At 41.8% G+C, this 23560-nt stretch overlaps 2 protein-coding genes across 4 annotated transcripts in view; one reads left to right on the top strand and one right to left on the bottom strand.

Annotated features, from left to right (window-relative positions):
* LOC130921367 (E3 ubiquitin-protein ligase RNF123) overlaps nt 1–23560 on the top strand; it is a 63544-nt gene that overhangs the window by 35693 nt on the left and 4291 nt on the right. For 2 of the 3 annotated variants that reach the window (XM_057845184.1, XM_057845185.1), the window contains 4 exons: nt 4–79; nt 140–224; nt 18038–18186; nt 18260–18354. In XM_057845184.1, the coding sequence (XP_057701167.1) occupies nt 4–79; nt 140–224; nt 18038–18186; nt 18260–18354 (405 nt within the window). Of the gene's footprint in view, nt 1–3; nt 80–139; nt 225–18037; nt 18355–23560 lie in introns of all 3 variants that reach the window. The other variant, XM_057845183.1, reaches the window with a different exon arrangement.
* Nucleotides 25–10588, bottom strand: LOC130921368 (amphoterin-induced protein 3-like). Its single transcript, XM_057845186.1, has 2 exons — nt 10233–10588; nt 25–9530 (listed from the first exon to the last, which is right to left on the bottom strand). The coding sequence occupies exon 2, from the start codon at nt 9400–9402 to the stop codon at nt 8059–8061; it is 1344 nt and encodes a 447-aa protein (XP_057701169.1). The 5' UTR covers nt 9403–9530; nt 10233–10588; the 3' UTR covers nt 25–8058.

The raw sequence follows: 23560 nt of genomic DNA on the forward strand, positions 1-23560 counted from the left end.
CAGTTGCTGAATCAGGTGCTGAACCGGGCCACGGCAGAGAAGAACCTCTTTGACCGCGTGGTCAACTTGCGCCTGCCAGGTACGGCCGCACATTTCGCTGCACCGGCTGACGCGTGTTGACGTCTTCCTCGCTCGCCAGGTCTGGAGAGCGTGGACCACTACCCCATCCTGGTGGCCGTCACCGGCATCCTCGTCAGACTTCTTGTCGACGGTGACCGACACGGGTGAGTTGGGCTCTTCCGGTGCCGCTTCGCCAGAGTTCAAAAGTCATTTGCCGATGTCGAGGCTAGCACTTACGTGCTGTCGGAGTTCCATCCAGGGTGACTGTTTTGTAGCTGACTTTAGAGACATAAGCATCATTAGCAATTAACTCTTTCGGTCACATGGCGTTCACTTATCCCTTTGCTGTGAATTTACATGGGTTTATCACCAGCAGACGTCCAATCCATTTGAATTATGAGAGTGGCAGTGAATGAACGTCCTTTCGCTGCCAGGCCTGACACTTTAAATAGATTGGATGTCTTGCGCTGTCATTGGCGGCCAATGAATTAAAGAATAATTGATGGGCGGAAGAAGGAATCCCTAGAAGGGAGCGAATGAATGTTCGTTTACCCTACCAGCATGGCCGCCCTTAAGCCATATCGGTAGGATCGATGAAACGTCTTTTCCTGCTTCTGCCATCAACTGAAATGAGTCTACCACAAGTAGACGTCCAATCCATTTGAAGCAGGACGTTGGAAGTACTCTGGCCTAGATGCATCCTCCCACCTTTTAGTTTCACTCATAGACATCCAATCCATTTGATGTGGGAGGTTTGGCAGCGAATTACCATTTATTTCCCTGTTCCCTACATGGCCGCGCGAGGCTTTTTTGGTAGGGGTGATGAAAGGTCTTTTGATACTTTTGCCATGAATTGAAATGAGTTTATCACTAGTAGATGTCCAAGCGGTTTAAGGTGGGAGCGATTACAGTGAATGAATGAACGTCTAGCGCCATCAATGGCAGCCAATGAGTTAAGCAGTGTCTGACCAAGCCGCGATGGTAATTACTTAACATTCAAGTGAGTATGCAGTCATTTAGTATTAGAAATATAAATATAGTCATGTGAAAAAATTAGGACACCCCATTAGATATTCAGTACTTTATTAAGAAATGTTCACATATCAATGTCTGATCTTGTTTTTCTTTATCCCTTGAAAAGAAAGTGATTCAATTGCAGGTAAACAACAAAAATTAAAATTGTTTTACTCATGAAACCAAATATATCAACAAAAACACATATTCTAACTGTGGAAAAAGTTAGGACACCTTACCACCTAATAGCAAGTGTTATCCCCTTTGGCTGAAATAACTTCAGTGAGACGCTTTTTGTAGTCATCTACCAGTCTTTGACATTGGTCTGAAGAAAGTTTGCTCCACTCCCCAGTCCTCCACGCAGAATGCTTTCAGTTGTGAGATGTTTGAGGTTTTTTTTTGCATGTGCAGCCCGTTTCAAGTCACCTCACAGCATCTCAATGGGATTAAAGATTTGGGCTTTGACTGGGCCATTCCAGGACTCTCCATTTCTTCCTTTTCAGTCAGTCCTTGGTAGATTTACTGTTATGTTTTGGGACATTGCCATATGGCGGGATGCAGTTTCGCTTCAGGTTTAATTTTTTCACGGATGATCTCACATGTTCCTCAAACACCCTCTGATACACGATAAAATTCACGGTGGATTCTATGATGGTGAGGTGGTCAGGTCCTGCTGTAGCAAAGCATCCCCAAACCATGACACTTCCACCTCCATGCTTCATGGTTGGGTATGAGGTTCTTTTCATGGAATGCTGTATTAGGTTTACGGCAAACATGTCCTCTATTCTGGTGTCCAAATAATTCAAGTTTAGATTCATCTGTCCAAAGAACCTTATTCCAAAAGTCCTGGTCTTTGTCTACAGTACATTCACTCTGGCAAACTTAAGTCTGGGATTCATGTTATTCTTGGAGAGCAAGGGTTTCTTCCTTGCACACCTCCCATGAAGGTTAAACTTGTGATGTCTCTTTATAATTGTTGAGGCATGCACTTTCACATCAACAATAGCAAGAGCCGGCTTTAGGTCCCGTGATGACATTTTAGGTTCTGTGGAGACTTCTTTTAGCTTCTTGCGGTCTGCTCTCGGGGTGAACTTGCTTTGACGGCCAGACCTGGGCATGTTGGCGGTTGTTTCGAATGTCCTCCACTTGTAGACTATTTTCTGGACAGTGGAATGGTTGATTTTATATTCTTTTGAGATCTTTTGAAATCCCTTAACCAGACTCATAAGCGTCTACAATCTTCTATCTGAAGGCCTCAGACAGCTCCTTTGATCTCACCATGGTGTTTTCTCTCACTTCAACAGTCAGGGGCCACCAAACTAAATGTGAGGTTTAAATAAGGTAAACCTCCTTCAAAACACTGGGTAATGATGTTCTAATCATGTGCACTTGATATAATACCCCTGTGTGTCATTTTAGCCATTTTAAGTGGGATTGAATGTGGGGAGTGTCCTAATTTATTCCTCAACAGAAATTGCATTTATTAAAAATAACGTTTTACAGAAAGTAAAAAAAAAAGAAAAAAAAAAAGTCAGTTTTAATTATATAGTTCTATTACTTGAATCTCTCAAGATTGTAGAATTTGATATTAAATATCCATATGACCAAACATGTTGGAAAACACACAGGCTTCCATAAGGTGTCCTAATTTTTTCACATGACTGTATATATTAAAAGTATAGCATTGGTAAAGTATCGGCAACATTCCACACACAGCTGAGTGTCACAATTGGGTATCGGGAAGCATCTGTATGGGTCCTTGAAATCCTCAAAAATGCTTGGATTTCGATGTCGCACACAATATTTCTCCCTGTGTAAAAATATAAATAATTAACGCCGCCGGGCTCCGACCGGTGGCAGCGAGCACACCCGCCGCCATGGGCGAGGAAAATATAATAAATTTACTTTATCGCTACTACATGCTCATTCTGAAGTTGCTTTCCCTCAATGTCCCGTGTCACATCGTCGCTACCAAGAGTACGATGTATTTGAGTAATTACGTATTTTAATCACACGAACACTATACAAATAGAGTAGTATTTAAATGCTACATGTGCATTTGCTGTGGTTTTTGCACGACCAGTTCCTCTTTTTTCGACTGTCGATCCACTTCCATTGTTGCACAAGAAAACAGCCACTTATTTTAAAGGGATCCTCTATTTTTAAGACAAGTAATTCTTAAAACATAAATGTTAGTATGAGTTATAATAATTTGATATTAAAACCCCTCTTAATGTTTTTGTTTTAATAAAGTTTGTAAAATTATTTTAAGTGATAGGTTGCCATTCTTGTTACGTCGCAGTGCGTGACGTCACTGGCCCCGAATGCCGAAATTCCAGCTTGTCACTCGTTATCTTTCCCAACATGTCGTCAGTTCTACCCTTCCTATTTGAACCATATCTGAAAAGTGAAGAGCAGGACAGCACTGTTGGTTGTTCACAAGACGAGTTTCAGGGAAAAATGCGTGCAGCAAATACCTGATAAGACAAAAGTTGGGCAAAACTGGTGATGCAAGAGAGTCCTGTTGGTAACTCCGGTTGGGAGCGAGAGTGCATGCTGTTGGGATTCGGGAACTCCGGTTTTATTAGCAGATATTCAAGGTAAGCATATTGCATTTTCAAACATTTTCCCAATATAATTATGTAGATTGTTAGCATCCAGAGCTGTCGTGTGCTTTACATACAGTACAGGCCAAAGAGGACACCTTGTGTAATCCAGGTCTTGTACATTGTAACGCGTGGTAGCTAGGATACGTGTATAAAAGTACCAGAAAGGGGAGAAGCTTCCACTTATGCACATTTATTTACAAAAAATAATATTTCCACCTTGACCACTCTTCACTCGGGAGCTCAGCAGTACGCAAACACGCATTCCCTGACGAACTCCAACATTGTTGTAAGGTCCACGTCAGAGTCACTGTCGTCACTGTAGCGTGTCATAGTGCTTTAATTATTTAGTATGATTTGGGGAAAACTCCCACGAAGAATATTCAACAAAAAAGATAGCAATACTAATCCAAATCCACGTTTTTTACTCACTCGAAGATCCAGGAATTAGACCGATCCCATGGCAATATCGCAGCCGCGATTAGGCCGTCGACTCCACAAAATAGACTGATCTGAAAAGCCGCTGTGGGACCGACGAATAAAAATAAATGGACAGATCCAAAACCATTATTGCAGACGCGATGGGAGCCTAACTTGACTGAGGATCCAGGAAAAATGTTCGGGTGCCAGTTGTAACGCGTGGTGGGTAGGATACATGCATACAGGGACCAAAAAGGGGGAGAATCTTCCACTTATGCACATTTATTCACTAAAAATAATAATTCCACCTTGATCACTCACTTCACTCCCCTTTTTTCCATTTGACTGGAAATTGCATCCAAAAGCAGCACATCGTGGCATTTTACTTCGCAAGTTTAGGCAGCAATAAGCAATTGTTGAACACGCTACACATTCGGAAAGATACCAATTACGTCATCACTGCGAGCCCGCAAACCATGGCGCCAATTAACGGTCAAAATATGGACTAAATATTATAAAATATAGCCATTGATTTAACATTTTATGTGTTTCTAACAACATATTTTTGTACAAGAGAACAATTGTGGTTTATTAGAGCCTACATGTATTTAAATCAGAGGATCACTTTAAGGAGTAAAAGATTGTAGTAGCCTTGTAAAGAATTGTATTAGTTCTGGCGTGAATAGAATAGTTTGTTGTTGTGAACTACAGTTCCACATAAACGTGTATCGAGATATCATTTAGCTTAGTAATTGGAAGAGTGAGAGCCATTTTTTGTGTATGTCCCAAACTTCAAGAAGGCTCATTTATCAAGGTTTCCTCGGCCGTGACTTACGTGTCCGCCAAACGATATGCTATCGCTACGCCAGTACCTCGGCTATTTGATGGGCTCAGTTTGCCACAAAATGCTCACTGCTGAAAATTAGTCTTGAAAGTCCTTAAAAATGATTGCACTGGCCATGAAAAAGGTGTACAAACCCTGACTGCAGCAGCATCACAAAAATGGTTGAAATTCACCCTAATACAGCTGTTGTATTCCTACTTACGCGATCACGATATTAACCAGTCCAGTGGGGGGGGGGGGACAAATCTTATACAATAACGATGTTGTCATTTGGAGCTCGGTGAGAACTCATTGGGCATTCCTGATATCCGTTGCAGAGAAATGTTGCAAAGCATTCCTTCACGGCCGCTGCAAATAGTGCTGTATTTTTTATTTTATTTTTTTTTAATTCGATCACCTTTGGAAATGCTGCGTAGTCATTCAGTGTTATTGCGTTGCTTTTCATGGCTGTGTTTTAACGCTGAACGTCCATTACACGTTTCACTTTGGACTGATCGAAGTCCATCAAGCTCGGGATGTGCGACCGGAGCCGCTTTATTGATCCGGCTGCACTCCGAGTCAGCGCTCGGTCTTCACGCGGTAGCACTAATATTAGTGTGAGCTGGCTTTCCTGCAGCGAACAGTGATAGACGCTGGGCGCAGCTCCCTCTTTAATAGCAGCGAAACATGATCGTACACTGCTAGTTTTGTCATCTGGTTTGCGGTCATCAAAAGCGCTCACTTGTGCCGGGAAGCGCCCGCCCGTTCGTCACCGCAGTCGGCTCCATCCGACGATTGATTTTTGCCGTGCGGCCGGATCCTTTTTCAGCATGTGGCCTGATCGCATTTCGTCGGTCCCTTTCGGAACAATTTCCGCCACCCTTTGCCAATCAAAAATAGAAGGGGTGTGAATCTGTGGGTCACTTCTGACCCATCACACTCAAAACAGACTGGACGTCTAATGCTGTCAACGGCAGCCAAAGAGTTAACCGTCCCATCAGGACTTTGGGGAGTCAAAATATGGTCTCCAGGTTTAATTAAACAGTGTTACCTCAACATACGATCACTTCGACACACGATCTTTTCGACATGCGACGTAAAATTGATTCGCCATTTGTTTCTACATCCAATGACTTGCTTGAAATACGACGACGTAACAGCACTGTGACAGACGCATGGCGGATTTTCTTGTGAGAAATCAACACAGGTTTAACAAAGATTGGTACAGGTGGTGAAACGAAGTAAAAGGTGAAGCTTAACATTGAAATGGAGACGCAAATGATAGAAACATGTGAGCGTGGGGTACGCATCTGTGAACTGGCTCAACAAAACAGCTGTAGAATGTCCACGATCCCCATGGTCCTTCTCCGACCATCGTTCGCCAGTCTTGATAAGTCAAGGTGACAATAATTATTGTGGTAACATCGCCAAAGAAATCGCCAGCTTCGTCAGGTTTTTATCATTTATTTCAGAACTTGTCCAACACAACGCGCCTACTGTCCGCCACAGTTGACGGTGTTCTCAACAAAACATTAGAAGTGAAAGTAAACTCTCAACCGCACTGCTCCCTCTCTTTGTCATGTCAGCCACGCGGTGCGTTCAGGTACAGCAATAAACATCCACCACATTAGAAACCGATTCGTTACATTATTACAGGAATTATTAGTATGATTATATTATTATTCCGAAATTTTATTTTTATTTTTTTTGTTTTGCAATGTGCAATTGCCATTTTTAATAGTACCAGCAGTATTTATTAAAGATTTAGTGTAGGTTTTCGGTCTATGGAACGAATTAATGGAATTATAATGTATTCTTATGGGAAAATTCTGCTCCACATTCGACCATTTTGACTTACAAACAAGGTCCTGGAACGAATTAACTAACTAACTATGTAGAGGTACCAATATACAAGATTATTATTTTCTAAATGAAATGGAAGGAAGCACTGTTCAGGTGTCAACAAAGCTCAAAATCACTCTTCTGCCTAAAATGTTTGCGCTCACAAAATGCTTATTTTCTCCATTTTTGTTAGCTCATTGGCTGTCATTAACGGCTGGGTTGCAAGTCTACTTAGTGATAAACTAATTAGTGGGAGGGAGGGTACGTCTTGGCCAGAGGAAGAACAAATTATTTTTTTAAAAACTCATTGGCTGCCATTGATGGCGCTATTCGTCCAATCCATTTGAAGCAGGAGGGCTGGCAGCGAATGAAGGAACGTTTATTCGCTGCCACTTTCCTCCTGCTTCAAATGAATTGGAAGTCTACTAGTGTTAAACTCATTGAAATTCACAGCAGAAGGATGAAAGACTCTACCAAAATGGTTTTAGGCCGTCCATGTTGGTAGGGGCAACATTTCCCATCGATCAATGGATTGACATTTAAATTAAGTCATAACTAGTGATTTTTAAAGATTATTTTATCAATGTCAAAGCCATCTGCTATTCACCTCCAATCCTTTTGATGTGGGAAGGTAGGCAGCAAATGAACGCACTTCAAATGGATGTCTACTAGTGACAAACTCATTAGAATTCACAGCAGAAGGACGATTCGACTACTATTATCGTCAACGGCACTGACAGAGTTAGAAGTGGCGCAAATCAGTGAAACTTTTACTTCTTCTTAACAAAGAACCGAAACCTGGAGAATCATTTGTTTTCTCTGCTAGAAGAAGGGAGTCTTTTCTGTCATTTGTCGTTATGCTGCAACATAGCAGTTTTACGTGATCGAAATATTTGGGTTCGCGCTCCTTACGGATCCGTGTGTTAAGCTAAGCTGGTGAAAGAATGAGATGAGCTGTTGCTTAGGCGTGCTTTATTAGGCACACAGAGCGAGCAAGTGAGTAAGTGGAAGTAGCGCAGAAACGATGCAGTCAGTACAGCAAAAACATTCGCAGACAAAGTGCTCGCCATGTTTTATTCATATCATCGTGCTTCTTCCGCAATCAAAAAAGCGGCTATTCTTAGCGGCACTAATGGGAAACCCGCCGTTTCAGCGGCAAACTTTGTTAAAGTTACACACAAGCTTTAAAGGTTTACTTGCGAACGTGAGGACCTGGACCCTCGGGCGGGTCGTCCGTCTTCGCGATGCCAAAAAGTCACATTCCGGGCAAAGTGGAATCGCTGGAAGGAGCGGCTACAGCTGCTTCGGGGGCTCGTCCGGGAGCTTTTTCCGCGAACCGAGCCGCCCGTTCCGCCGTTCTTCCGCCGGCTCCAGAAAGACCACGTGTTTGTTGGTGGAAGAAACAGCGCCTTCTGATTCGACCCGGGCGGAGGCCCCTTCGCTGCGGGGGGTGCGGCGGCAGGGCGTCAGATACAAATACATGAGTACCAGGACAAGGCTGACCACGCAACCCAGCAGGGTGGTGTAGCCGGTGTTGAAGGATTCGTGCTCAGCCCCCGTGTGCGGGACTCTCACCGTCACCTCCACCTCTCGCGTCTCGTTGCGCCGCCCGGTCGCGTCCAGGGCCACGCAGAGGTAGAGCCCGGAATCCTCTGCCTGGGCCAGAGAGATCTCCAGACTCCCATTGGCGAAAGCCTTCAGCGAGCCGCCGTTGCCGGGCGGCGCCACGTACTCCAGCTTAGGGGAGACCCAGAAGAAGGTGACGTGTTCGCCGCTTAGCGCTGTGGTGCAGTGGAGCAACGCGGGGCGTCCCGCGTCCACCTCCAGCCTGACCGGGGCGTCGCACGGTTGTGGAAAATCTGGGAGGAAACGCGCCGCTGCGCCGCTTATCCCGTACATCAGGCAGGTGTAATCCCGGCGGAAGTCGCTCACCGCCGCATAGCCTCGCAGCTCCCAGAGGCGGAACATTCGGTAGGCGGCGCAGTCGCACACTAGCGGGTTGCCGTGAAGGTACAGGCCCTGCTGCAGTCCGACCGAGAGGCCACTCAGGTCCTCCAGGGGCAGCCGGGGGAGCCGGTTCCACGAAAGATCCAGCAAGACCAGCTCGGAGTGCCCCTGGATGGACCGGAAGGGAAAGTCAGTCAGCCGGTTGTGGCCCAGGTAGAGGCGGCGCAGCGCGCTTAGCCCCGCCAGGCCCTCGCCCTCCACCTCGGCCAGGAGGTTGTCGAAGAGCAGGAGCTCCTCCAGGCCCGGCAGGTCCTGAAAGGCGGCGGCCTCCACAGCCCTTAGCTTGTTGGACGAAAGGTCCAAGTGTCGCAGCAACTCCCCGGAGGAGTTTTGGAAGGCACCCGGCTCCACCACCGTCAGCCGGTTGTGCGCCAGGCGCAGTACGCGCAGACGCGGCGGGCCCCAGAAGGCGCCCGTCCGCAGAGCCGGCAGCCGGTTGTGGCTCAGGTCAAGGGTGGCGGCATCATCCGGTGCCTCGGCCGGTATCCGCTCCAGGCCCAGCCCCGCGCAGGTCAGGAGGTCGGCCGCACGTAGGCAGCCCTCCTTGCGGGACCGCCAGCAGGGCAGCTGCGGAGCCAGGCCCAGAAGAACCAAAGCCAGACCCCAGGAGGGCCGAACCGGGGCCCGCATGGCTCCGTCCGTCTCACTGAAAGAGGACCTTCCGCTCCTTCATGTCACGCGCTCCGCGTCGGCCTCCGTACGCGGCACTCTTGGCGTCTTCCGTCCAGATGGTATAAACGCCACAAAAATCTTCAGGGCTGCGCACACAAGTGGAAAAAAAACCAACAACAATTGGACAAATATGAAAAGTCTTGCCTACATGACAGTTGACAAATGTAGTTTTCCAATCTTCCTTCCAGTGTGAATTGCAATGTAAACATCTGATCTATTTGAAGTGGGAGGGTGGCTGCCAATGAATGAACATTCATCATTTGCTGGTCTTTTCCTGAATGATTTTGGGTCATTTCTGTGTGACTTCCTATTCATTTCAGGTCACTTCCCATTGGTTTTGGTTCAATTCTAAGTCGTTTCCTATTATGTTTGGGTTTCTTGCTGTTAATTTTCAGTCATTTCTAGGTGACTTCCTGCTTAATTTGGTCACTTCCTATTTTCAACCCTCCCACTTCAAACGGATTCAACGTCTAGCGCCACCAATGGTAGCCAATGAGCAAATGACAGTTGTTCTTCGCACTCTCCCTTCCACCACTGAGTTTGTCACTAGTAGATATGCCTTTCATTTGAAGTGGGAGGGTGACAGCGTCTATGCAAGTCAATGACTTAAGAAATGCACACACACACACATAAGAGAAACCTTTTTTAAACAGGTATTTGAATACAAATACTCTTCACATACTGGCAAAAAAACATGCATCATTTTCTAGTCAAACAACTTTGAGTGAAAGAGACATGCAGACATTTTGACAGACAATTGGCAAATATAGAAAGAGGGCGGCATGTACCCGCACAACAATTGTGGTCAGGTTTGTTGGCCTCAGGTCACAAGCGCGTGGCGGTCGTCTTTCGGCAATCGCTTCTGGTCTTTTTGTTTCATCCGTCCGCTTTGTTGCCACTTAACATCTCCTCGGGCCTGGCCTGGCGCCCTTCCTCCTCGCTTGGACCTCTTCCTCACGTGCGCTTCCTAGAGCGAACGAAGGCTCGCTCGGGTGTCGATGTTTCCTCGCTTTGGTCTTGTCGTCTCCTCCTGTGTGAACTGGTGATTCTCTGCGGGCGGGTGGGCTCCTCCCTCCCTTCCCTTCCCTCGCTCGCCTCGTCTTTTCCTTTTTTTCTTTGTTTGTCGGCTCCTGTCTCCTGATCACGTCTGCTCCTCATCCAGTATTTCCTGTTGATTCTCTGCGCACGTTGACTCATGCACAAACACACGTGGACGTTGTGCACAGGAGCACGTATAGCAAGCGCGTTCGTAGACTAGCGACCTCCGGGCGCCTCGCCATTTTCGATATCAGGCTCGCGATAATGATCTCCCAGTATGACGATACAGCCATTCTGGATCATCAATCTGTGTTATTCTATGATACGACTAATAACAGAAAAGCTGTTTCGTAATGGAAATATTTAAATTTTTTCGTGAAATTCTGTATACAACTTTTATGCCCCTTCCTGAATTTTTTTATGCATGATTTATGCAAATTGGATAAAAATTGTAGGGCTAGATACCTTTTGGGGGGGATTTTTTTTTTTATTTTTAACACAAGTTTTGGCTCGAATGGTAATTTTTAGGTGGTCATTTGAAAGATTCCCTGTGTCGCATGAGAATTCCGGTCATTTTGATATTTGAATGGTGTCGATGGGCCAAACGGTTTGGGTTGAGCGGCGCGCTGTAGAAATGCCATTAAAAAAAAAAAAAAAAAGGAAATAACATAGATGGTTTCTTTTGCATTACATGCGAAGCTCCCATCAATCATAATAATGTTATAGACAAATATCAACAGTCGGGGTAGGAACCTCTGGCTATTCCCGATACAATGATCTCATAATATGACGATACTACAGTTATTGATACACAAGTCAGGGAATCAATCTACCATACTGTACCATATGATTTTTAAAGCGTAAAATGGGCTTTTTAATGGAAAAATTTTTTTGTCAAAAACCTTTGTCTTCCTCACTGACGAGAAGATTTTAGTGCAACATATCTGGAAATAACAGCAATATTATTAATGTATAAATGTATATTATATCATAAATATACAGTGCCCTCCATAATTATTGGTACCCCTGGTTAAGATGTGTTTTTTAGCTTCTAATATATTTTTTTTATTCAAATAATATAGGACCTTAATAGAAAAAAGAGAAAAATCCAACCTTCAATACAAGTGCATTTATTCAGTGGGGGAAAAAATCCCACATAAAGAAATAATTATTTGACATCAAATAATATGTGTCACAATTACTAGCACCCCAGGTGTTAATACTTTGTACAAACCCCTTTTGCCAACAAAACAAGGTCTGGGGACTGAGATGGCCATGGGAGGAGCTTGATTTTGTGTCTGGTGAACCATTTCTGTGTAGATTTGGCCATATGTTTAGGGTCCTTGTCTTGTGGGACCGTGTGCTTTGGTCAGATGAGACCAAGATTGAGCTTTTGGCAACAAACACTCTAAGTGGGTCTGGCGTGCCACGAAAGATGCGCATGCTGAAAAGCAACTCATACCCACTGTGAAATATGGGGGTGGGTCAGTGATGCTGTGGGGCTCTTTTGCTTCCAAACGCCCTGGGAACCTTGTTAGGGTGCATGGCATCATGAATGCTTTGAAATACCAGGACATTTTTAAATCAAAATCTGTTGCCCTCTGCCCGAAAGCTGAAGATGGGTCGTCACTGGGTTTTTCAGCAAGACAATGACCCTAAACATATGGCTAAATGGACAAAGGAGCGTAAGAAGCATTTCAAGGTCCTGGAGTGGCCTAGATCACAACCCCATAGAAAATCTGTGGAGGGAGTTGAAAGTCCGTGTTGCCCAACAACAGCCCCAAAACATCACTGCTCTAGAGGAGATCTGCATGGAGGAATGGGCCAAAATACTAGCAACAGTGTGTGAAAACCTTGTGAAGAGTTACAGAAAACGTTTGGCCTCCGTTATTGCCAACAAAGGGTACATAACAAAGTATTAAGATTAACTTTTAGTACTGACCAAATAATTTTTTCCACCCTGATTTGCAAATACATTCTTTAAAAATCAAACAATGTGATTTTCTGGGGCGTTTTCCACATTCTGTCTCTCATGGTTGAGGTTTACCCATGTTGACAATTACAGGCCTCTCTAATATTTTCAAGTGGGAGAACTTGCACAATTACTGGTTGACTAAATACTTTTTTGCCCCACCGTGTGTGTGTGTGTGTGTGTGTGTGTCTGTCTGTCTGTCTGTCTGTCTGTCTGTCTGTCTGTCTGTCTGTCTGTCTGTCTGTCTGTCTGTCTGTCTGTCTGTCTGTCTGTCTGTCTGTCTATCTACAGTGGGGAGAACAAGTATTTGATGCACTGCCAATTTTGGTGGTTTTCCCACTTGCAAGCCATGTAGAGGTCTGTAATTTGTATCATAGGTTCTCTTCAACTGTGATAGACGGAATCTAATACAAAAATCCGGAAAATCACATTGTATAATTTTTAAGTAATTTGTATTTAACTGCATGAAATAAATATTTGATACATTACCAACTAGTAAATATTTCGGCTCTTAGTTCTTTTTTAAGAACCCCTCCTGTTCTCCACCCATTACTGGAAGTAACTGCACCTGTTTGAACTTGTTACCTGTATAAAAGGCACCTGTTTACATGCTCAAACAAACAAACTCCAATCTCTCCACAATGGCCAAGACCAAAGAGCTGTGTAACGACATCAGGGATAAAATAATAAACCTGCAAAAGGCTGGGATGGGCTACAGGAAAATAAGCAAGCAGCTTGGTGAGAAGGTAACAACTGTTGGAGCGATTATTAGAAAATGGAAGAAGTTCAAGTTGACGGTCAATCTGCCTCGTTCTGGGGCTCCATGCAAGATCTCACCTCGTGGGGCATCACTGATCATGAGGAAGGTGAGGGATCAGCCCAGAACTACACGGCAGGACCTGGTCAATGACCTGAAAAGAGCTGGAACCACAGTCTCGAAGAAAACCATCGGAAACACATTACGCCGTCATGGATTAAAATCCTACAGCACACGCAAGGTCCCGCTGCTGAAGCCAGTGCATGTCCAGACAGGTCTGAAGTTTGCCACTGACCATCTGGATGATCCAGAGGGGCAATGGGTCATGTGGTCGGATGAGACCAAAATGGAACCTTTTGGTCTAAACTCTGCTTGTCGTGTTTGGAGGAAAAAGGAGGATGAGTACAACCCCAAGAACACCATTCCAACCGTGAAACATGGAGGAGGAAACATTTTTTGGGGCTGCTTCTCTGCCAAGGGTACAGGACGACTGCACCGTATTGAGGGGGGATGGATGGGGCTATGTATCGCCAGATCTTGGCTGACAACCTCCTTCCTTCAGTGAGAGCCCTGAAGATGGGTCGTGGCTGGGTCTTCCAGCATGACAATGACCCAAAGCACACAGCCAAGGCAACTAAAGAGTGGCTCCGTAAGAAGCATCTTAAGGTCCTGGAGTGGCCTAGCCAGTCACCAGATCTGAACCCGATAGAAAAATCTATGGAGGGAGCTGAAAGTCCATGTTGCCCGGCAGCAGCCCCGAAACCTGAAGGGTCTGGAGAAGATCTGCATGGAGGAGTGGGCCAAAATCCCTGCTGCAGTGTGTGCAAACCTTGTCAAGGACTACAGGAAACGTTTGGTATCTGTAATAGCAAACAAAGGTTTCTGTACCAAATATTAAGTTCGATTTTTGTGATGTATCAAATTTCATGCAATTGAATGCAAATTTATTATTTAAAAATCATACAACGTGATTTTCAGTTTTTTTGTATTAGATTCCGTCCCTCACAGTTGAAGAGAACTTATGATACAAATTACAGACCTCTTCATGCTTTGCAAGTGGGAAAACCAAATACCTGTTCTCCCCACTGTGTGTGTATATATATATATACTGTATATTGTGTGTATATATATATATATATATATATATATATATATATATATAATATATATATATATATTGCAACATGTCAACAAATAGGTGTCTTTCTTAACCCGTTGCCTGCTATTGACAAAGATAAATGTCCAATTCATTTCAACTGGGAGGACTGACTTTGAGTGTCACTGATGGCCAGAGGTGGGTAGAGAAGCCAAAACTTTTACTCAAGTAAGACTAGCGTTACTTCAAAATAATATTACTGAAGAAAAAATAGTTATCCAAAAAATGTACTCAAGTAAAAAAGTATTTGGTAAAAAGAATATTCAAGTGATGAGTAAAATTATCAGTAACTGCTTAAAATTTTTTGTTTTTTCAAACAATGGTATTTTTTTCTGAGTTGTTATCGATATGGACTGTTGTTATAATGATACTGTATAATAACCCATTACATAACCAAATTAAGCCAAAGAAATAAAAAAAACTAAATTGAACATTAAATTCTGACAGGAAAAATAAATAAATAAATAAATACATTAAAAAAATGAAGCATTATTAAGCGTTCCTTCATAATTACTATCTTGACTTTAAAAGGATCATATCCGGTTTTCCGTGGTCAATCGGTGCCAAATAAAAACTGGGAGAGAGGTTAAAATCTGCGCTTTCAAGTGATGTTGAGGGTAGCACTCTATCAAATACTTCATTTTACGGCGATTTAAAGCCACCACAGGATTGAATAGGCTGGCGTGAAGTTAGAACAGAAAGCTTGCGTCTGATTGGTATAATGACTCATGTGATTATTGTTGCGACGTCTCATCGGTGAAATCGGTAGAACTACCTAGGAAATTCACCAGGCACGTCTCTACTCTTGGCATTGCTGGCAAAAAAGTAATAAATCTAATATGAAGAATAATGAGGAAAAATGTAACGACTCTTGTGTAGCCCAAGTAGTGGGGGCGAGTGTAATTGCATGTAATTGACTTTCCTATACAGTATATGATTTTAAAATTAAGAATTTTCCGTTAAAATATTGTCTATAAAAGTTGTAAAGTAATAAAACAAAAACAAAAATGAATGAACAAAAAAAGATATTTTTATGATGGGTCAAAATTATTTTTTGAACAGATCATGTGACTAGCACCTTAGACAGTCATTTGCTTTGCTTGGCCAAAACCACCCGAGAACCGAAAAGGCAAGATGGATATACACTACCGTACCGTCAAAGCGACCCCAAACTTTTGAATGGTAGTGTACGTAATTCTTTTTCAAACCTAAGCTTTCAAAAGCAACAGCAGTTACTGAGCAAGAATCAAGGATTGAAAATGTGGACCATGAAACGCTAGAGACCACCGTCAAAACGGTGAGTGGAGTTTCAATTTGCCCCGCTAAAGATGCTAATTGTACAACAGAGCCACCACCGGTGTCTTGCCAATGTAGTTACCCCCATCAAAAGTTGTGTCCCCTGGCCACGGGAGCGCGCGCACACACATTAGTTATGAGGGTTGTCGACTTAAACAATTAATTCCAGAAAAGAACCATAGTTATATATTTTGGACATCGACGTTTACTATACTGGAGAAACTCCATACAGGACTTGAATTACAGTAAGAACAGTCATAGGACATCCTACGAGTAAAACAGTGAAACATGGCCTTTTTTAATGTTCAGTATGTATGTGACGGTATACGACAGAAAAAAAAAAAGTATTTTTGGATGGATGTGCCATGTTTTAAAACCTCGTATATAACTACATCCCCATATAAAGAAATTAAGCAAACCAGTGCAGTGCAGTGGCCCCAGCCAGACTGGGGTAACTACATTGGCACGACACTGGTGGGCGTACCATAATCAAAGGATGACCATCTTGGCGAAAAGTATAGCCTAAGCAGCTTCAACTTAGCGTATTGGCCCGAATATAAGACGGTGTTTTTTGCATTGAAATAAGACTGAAAACGTGGGGGTCGTTTTATATTCGGGGTCTAGACATTATACCCATTCACGACGCTAGGTGGCGCCAAATATCATTGAGGGCAAAGTGACCCCTAATGGTTAATGCAGTTCATGTAATTTTGTTGTTTTTTCACAATAGATTGGTTTATTTTAGGGCTGTCAAAATTATCGTGTTAACGGGCAGTAATAAATTTTTTAAATTAATTACTTTAAAATATTTTACGCAATTAACGCACATGCCCGGCTCAAACAGATTAAAATGACAGCACAGTGCAATGTCCACTTGTTACCTGTGTTTTTTGGAGTTTTGTCGCCCTCTGCTGGCGCTTGGGTGCGACTGATTATATGGGCTTCAGCACCCATGAGCATTGTGTAATTATTGACAACAATGGCGGGCTACTAGTTTATTTTTGGATTAAAAATTTTACAAATTTTATTAAAAGGAAAACATTAAGAGGGGTTTTAATATAAAATTTCTATAACTTGTACTAACATTTATCTTTTAAGAACTACAAGTCTTTCTATCCATGGATCGCTTTAACAGAATGTTAATAACGTTAATGCCATCTTGTTGATTCATTGTTATAATAAACAAATACAGTACTTCTGTACCGTATGTTGAATGTATATATCCATCTTGTGTCTTATCTTTCCATTCCAACAATAATTTACAGAAAATTATTTCATATTTTATAGATGGTTTGAATTGCGATTAATTACGATTAGTTAATTGTTAGGCTGTAATTAACCCGATAAAAAATTTTAATCGTTTGACAGCCGTAGTTTATTTACATTTCAAAAACCAGAAGCCATTCATTTACGAATGTGATTGCACTTTAGTTTAGATATTTAAATGTTCAAATATTAAGATTTGAATGAGGCAGAATAACATGCTTTTTCTCTCAAAATATTATCATTTGTTTCAGATGTACTGTAATTATTTTCTGTATAAAAATTAATTTGGTGTTCAAAAAGTCTTTTTTTCAAACTTGAGTCTTGAACAAGAGGGGGTCCTCTTATAATCGTGGCCGTCTTATATTCGGGCCAATTTGGTAGATTCTTGTAATTTTATTGCTGACACTGCGTTTTGGGGTCATCAACATTGTGCCCCCTCTGCCCCAAAAGTCAAACTCCGCCTATGGGTGAATGAACTTTCGTTCTAGCGCCGTCAGTGCCGTCAAATGAGATAACAATGTATTAAAAAAAAAACTAAATACACTGGAATGAATAGGAATTGATCCAGAAATGGTGCAAAAAAAAAAAAAAAAATCCTAAAGACTAAAAAAACAGCAAAAACCCAGAAAAAGCATGAAGAATTGCATTTAAAAAATGACTGGAAAAAATTAATGAATGCAAAAAAGGGATTTTTTTTTTTTTAATCACAAAAAAAGAATAAATCAAGAAATAGAATCATTAAACATTGCATAAAATTTGAAAAAAATGAAATGAGTAAAAAAGACCCAAAAAAATGAAAATATTTTTCTCAAATTCGTATTGTTGTAAATGTCAATAACTCACTAAAATATATATTTTTTAAATGTTAATTGGCTGTCATTGATGGCGGTAGACAATCCATTCCTTTTGACTGGTAGTAAAAAGAAATTGGTCATCTAGCGCCGTCAATGGCAGCCAATTAACATAGACACTATTCTCCTGAAAATTTTGGTTGGTTCCTTATGTGGATAAGACTACAAAGTATGGCGCTTTATGGGCATATGGGTAGTTTGTCACAGCAAACGTGTTAAACACAGGCAGTGATGTGACATTGTATGTTCTGCGGCAGGACGTGTCGCGCAGCGTGCGTGCTGCTGTCGGACCCGTGCTTCCAGCTTCACTCCATCCGGCACCTTCTCAGCGACGAGCCGTCGGCGACCGTCTCCTCGACGGCCGCCGCCGCCCCAACGGAGCGCAAACATTTCTCCCTCAACGCATGTGAGCGATCCGCCCGCCGTCACCGTTTTGTCAGCGTTCTCTTTGTTTTTCTTGGGCGCTTTTGCTTCCACAGACAGCGACTACATCAGCGCGGACGAGAAGATGAAGGTGGAGAGCATGCTGGCCTTCCTCAGCAGGGAATCGCAGCAGGCAGCCACCAGCGCGCAGGTAAGAGGTTGACCCTCCCTAGCTTCACGTTAACCTTAATATTCAGCCAAACAACTTGATTTATACAAGCCTGTGCACATTGCGGGCATAAAACTTTCTTCGAGACGCAATGAGGAACGGACCAAGAGTAAACATCATGCTTGTCTTTACCCGGGTAATGACAATGCTCAACTCACGGCTCTGGCTCAACTCATGCCGCTAGATAAACAGAACACCTGACTGCTGATGACAGTCACTACAAACTACGTCCACATAATGTCACATGTATAAAGACCTAGATGCGAAATGACAGACTCGGCGGCGTTAGCAGGACATTTATAGAAAACTAGATGCAAAATGAAAGACTTGCCGGCGTTAGTAAACAGCCGCCATCTTAAAGCAGTAGACTTCCCTGGAAGGCTGTTGTAGCGAACCTTCCAAGCGAACCTAATGAACTTTTATCTAAAATACTCCTAAAGTGGCAAAATCTTGACTTGAATCTATCTTTAAAACAGTTGAATGTAGTTTAACTCATTCACTCCTTGTCATTTTCACCGGTGTTCTGCCAAAATCTCCTACATCGGCGAAACGTCCTACATTTGACACCCAAAGTACTACCGTGCCTTCTAAACTTGTTTTGTTTAGATGCATACAGGAATAATGTTCTAAAAAAATGCCTGCAAAAACACTTAAATGTAGTTATATCAAATAAGGACTGTTAAATAGGCTACGTGACTAATGTGGTCAACTGCTTCAAAGCTAACAAAAAAAACCATGGTTAAAAGTATGAGAAGGGTAATACATGCAAAAAGTATCTTTGAGGCAGTGAAAAGGTTCTAAATAACTAAATAAAAACAAAAATAGTGAGTACTCACCGCTTCTAACCCATGTGCGAATGCGTGTGGATGCATGCGCAAGAGCGCTGAGCATTGTGTAGAACATTTCGCCGCATAGTAAGGAATGGCCGAACACCGGTGCAACCCCCTTCGCTCCCGGCCGTTTTACTGGATTTTGACTGATTTTGCAAGGCCCACAGAAAATTCTGTTCTATTGCTATATAAAAATGGAACCCACCAAAAGAAAGATTACTCTCTTCTTTCAGCAGGAAAAAAAGTTAGTCCATATCTTTTTCCAATCTTTAGAAATCAGCATTAGAAAATAGCTTAGTTTGAGCAATTTTCCAATTTCTGATGAAAAAAGAGAAATTGAGCTTTTTGTGAAAGCATATATTTTAAATATAACTTTGACTTTTAACACAGCTATGTTTTGCTTTAGTTACATACCAAACATCTAAATAATGTTTTCCTTTTCCAAAATAACATAAACAACAAGACAAATAGAGCTTTTGATAGCAAAGTAACAATTTATTTGCACATAACTGAGAGATGACGCTGTTGTGGCAGCGACAGCCGGGGTAAACTTTTCCCTCATCGCCGCCTGTCTCTGCTCGGCGAGCAGCACGGACTCAACGGCATCGTCCGCTGCACTGGTGGTCCCGGTCGTTCTGCTTGGTCGTCCGCCGCCTAGTGTCCATTTGGTCGTCTTCCACCGGCGCCCCGACCGTGCGGTCAGCCATTCGTTCCGTTGAATCGTGTTGCGGGTCTTATCAAATACGCTACTGCCCTCCAGTGGCCAGTTTTATTGCTTTAAAATGGATTTTCAACGTTGTGTTTTGGAGCTAAGTTGAATCAGAACCCAGAGATGTCTATTGTGAAAAAAAAAAAAAACGTAAAACACGTATAAATTAGGGCTGTCAAAATTACCGCGTTAACGCGCGGTAATTAATTTTTTTAATTAATCACGTTAAAATATTTGACGCGATTAACGCACATGTCCTGCTCAGACAGTATTCTGCCTTTTGGTAAGTTTTACAGCAAGGCTTTTTGTGCTGTAACAGCGAACTCTTGTGGTCGCTTTGCGACATGGTTTATTTTCTTGCCAGTTCAGTATGGCTGCACGACGTCTCGGGCTGACGCCTACGTTGTAATGTTGTGCTTAAATGATCCTTGGACAAGATTTGTCCGTAAGTATGGTTGTTGTAAAGAATGTACATATTATGTTAGTAAGCGAAATGTGATATTTTTTGTATGAGACGCTTTTTGTTTGTGTTTAGTGAACCTGTATAGCGTGCTAAGCAAACGTTGTTGCTAATGCAGTGCTTGTGTACTTTTTTTTGTAGTTTTACGACGGTCTAAAGAGGACAATGGTTTGAGGCCATTTTATTAATAAATCAGATGAAAAAGGAAGAAGTCTGATTATTAAGGCGTCGTTCACTAGCTGTCTAGCTTTGGAAAAAGTTGGCGCTTCGGAGTGAGGACAGCATAGACAGATTTAAATGACAGTAGAGCGAAATGCCCACTAGTCCTTATGTACCGTATGTTGAATGTATATATCCATCTTGTGTCTTATCTTTCCATTCCAACAATTTATTTTACAGAGTATATATATAATTCACAGAAAAATATGGCATATTTTATAGATGGTTTGAATTGCGATTAATTGCGATTAATTACGATTAATTAATTTTTAAGCTGTAATTAACTCGATTAAAAATTTTAATCGTTTGACAGCCCTAGTATAAATACGTCTTTTGGACACTGAAACAATTAAAAATAGAACGTATTTATACGTTTTTGGGAGCAAATAAGTTAAAGCTGCTGATACAGAATAGGACTTAAGTATTTTATTTACTGCTTTGAACTTTTAACTTGATACTGAAATAGTCGTTTATTTAAGCCTGAGAGGATTTTTGTACGAATTTTGTAATTAATGTACGGAAAGAGGGTTGTTCCGATCATGTTTTTTTGCTCCCGATCCGATCCCGATCGTTTTAGTTTGAGTATCTGCCGATCCCGATATTTCCCGATCCGATTGCTTTTTTTCCCTCCCGATTCAATTCCAATCATTCCCGATAATTTTTCCCGATCATATACATTTTGGCAATGCATTAAGAAAAAAATGAATAAAACTCGGACGAATATATACATTCAACATACAGTACATAAGTACTGTATTTGTTTATTATAACAATAAATCCTCAAGATGGCATTTACATTATTAACATTCTTTCTGTGAGAGGGATCCACGGATAGAAAGACTTGTGACTGTATATTATGACTAAATATTGCCATCTAGTGTACTTGTTGAGCTTTCAGTAAATGATACTGCAGCCATGCCCCAATGCATGATAGGAAGTGGAACCATGATGGGAAGTAAAACCATGACTGTGTGTCGTGCTACCAATGGATATATCTTCTCTGCTTTGGGAAATAACTTCAGGTGTTAAGACAAAGATCAATTGCCACCTTACTTCCCCACAATGCTTCCCATGATATTTCTAATCATAGATCTGCAAGGTTTTAGCTAATTGTAAGAACGGCTTCAAAGGCTGCCAATATTCACTCTACTCATATTGCGCTGCCTTTTATCTCTTTATATTGGTAAAACTGTGTCATTACAGATTGAGCGCGACATTGAGTGAGAGGGTTGTGCAGCAAATATATTAATAGTAGAGATGTCCCGATCACGTCATTTTCAAAGTATCGGAAACGGCAAAAAAATATTGACCATGCCTTTTTTTAATACTTATGTATATTTTAATTATATCGTTTTCTAATTGTATTTAACGTTACAGACATAATATGTTACATTCATCCTGAGTGTTTAATATAGGTTTAGCGCAAGGTTATCATTAATATCTCGTAAACGGTGGCATTTACTTGATTGATAAATGAGTTAACGCTGTATGACGCTTTCACTCGCTGTCGCACTCAATCTGTTGTGACGCTACTTTCCCTCAAAGAGAGACAAAATTCAGCATTAATTGAGTAGAGTGAACCTTGGAAGCCTTTGAATCCGTCTCTCATTTATTTTAAATAGTGCAGTCCCTCTCCCAACGAGTAGCAGTGACATGGGCAGCAATTAGGGGAAGCTAGGTGTCAATAAATCATTGTCTTTACACCAGAACTTATTTCCCAAAGCACAGATGGTATATCCGTTGTTAGCATGACTCACAGTCATGGTTTTACTTCTCATCATGGTTCCACTTTCCCATCATGCCTTGGGGCATGCTACAGTATCTGAATTGAAAGCTCAACAAATACACTAGATGGCAGTATTTAGTACCAAGACACAAAGTCGCAAGTCTTTCTATCCGTGGATCCCTCTCACAGCAAAAATGTTAATATTGTAAATGCCATCTTGAGGATTTATTGTCATAATAAACAAATACGCAATTAATGCATGCGCTGCACGACCCACTCACGCATTGTCGCGTTTAATCTGTAATGGCGCCGTTTTACCTATACAGAGAGATAAAAGGCAGCATAAAATGAGCAGAGTGAATTTTGGCAGCCTTTGGAGCCTTTTTTTAATTGGCTAAAGCCTTACAATTCCTCTCTCTACGATTAGAAATATCATGTGAAGCAATGTGGGGAAGCAAGGTAGCAATTGATCTTTTTCTTTAAACCTTGTTATTTCCCAACGCAGAGAAGATATATCAATTGGTAGCACGTTGCACAGTCATGGTTCCACTTCCCATCATTCATTTGGGCATGGCTACAGTATCATTTACTGAAAGTTCAACAAATACACTAGATGGCAATATTTAGTCACAATATGTAAAGTCACAAGTCTTTCTATCCGTGGATCCCTCTCACAGAAAGAATGTTAATAATGTAAATGCCATCTTGAGGATTTATTGCCATAATAAACAAATACAGTACTTATGTACTGTATGTTGAATGTATATATTCGTCCGAGTTTTATTCATTTTTTTCTTAATGCATTGCCAAAATGTATATGATCGGGAAAAATTATCAGAATTGAATCGGGAGCCAAAAAATGCAATCGGATCGGGAAATATCAGGATCGGCAGATACTCAAACTAAAACGATCGGGATCGGATCGGGAGCAAAAAAACATGATCGGAACAACCCTAATTAATAGAGTTAAATATTTAAACGTGACACATTTTTTAATAAAATAATTGCCGCCGTTATCGGGATATTTTTGATAACCCTACCCTAAGCCTAAATTAAAGATTCTGGATTAGTGTAACATATTATGTCTGTAACGTTAAATACAATTAGAAAACAATTCAGTTAAAGTATATGTATTAAAAAAAGGCATGGCCGATATTTTTTTTGCCAATTCCGATACTTTGAAAATGACGTGATTGGACCCGATCGATCGGCATCACATCTCTAGTACGAAACATTAAAAGCTG

The sequence above is a fragment of the Corythoichthys intestinalis genome, chromosome 9, assembly GCF_030265065.1.
Source record: "Corythoichthys intestinalis isolate RoL2023-P3 chromosome 9, ASM3026506v1, whole genome shotgun sequence".
NCBI lineage: Eukaryota > Metazoa > Chordata > Actinopteri > Syngnathiformes > Syngnathidae > Corythoichthys > Corythoichthys intestinalis.

Coding starts and splice junctions, on each gene's coding strand:
- LOC130921368 (XM_057845186.1), bottom strand. CDS start 9,402: ATGCGGGCCCCGGTTCGGCCCTCCTGGGGTCTGGCTTTGGTTCTTCTG.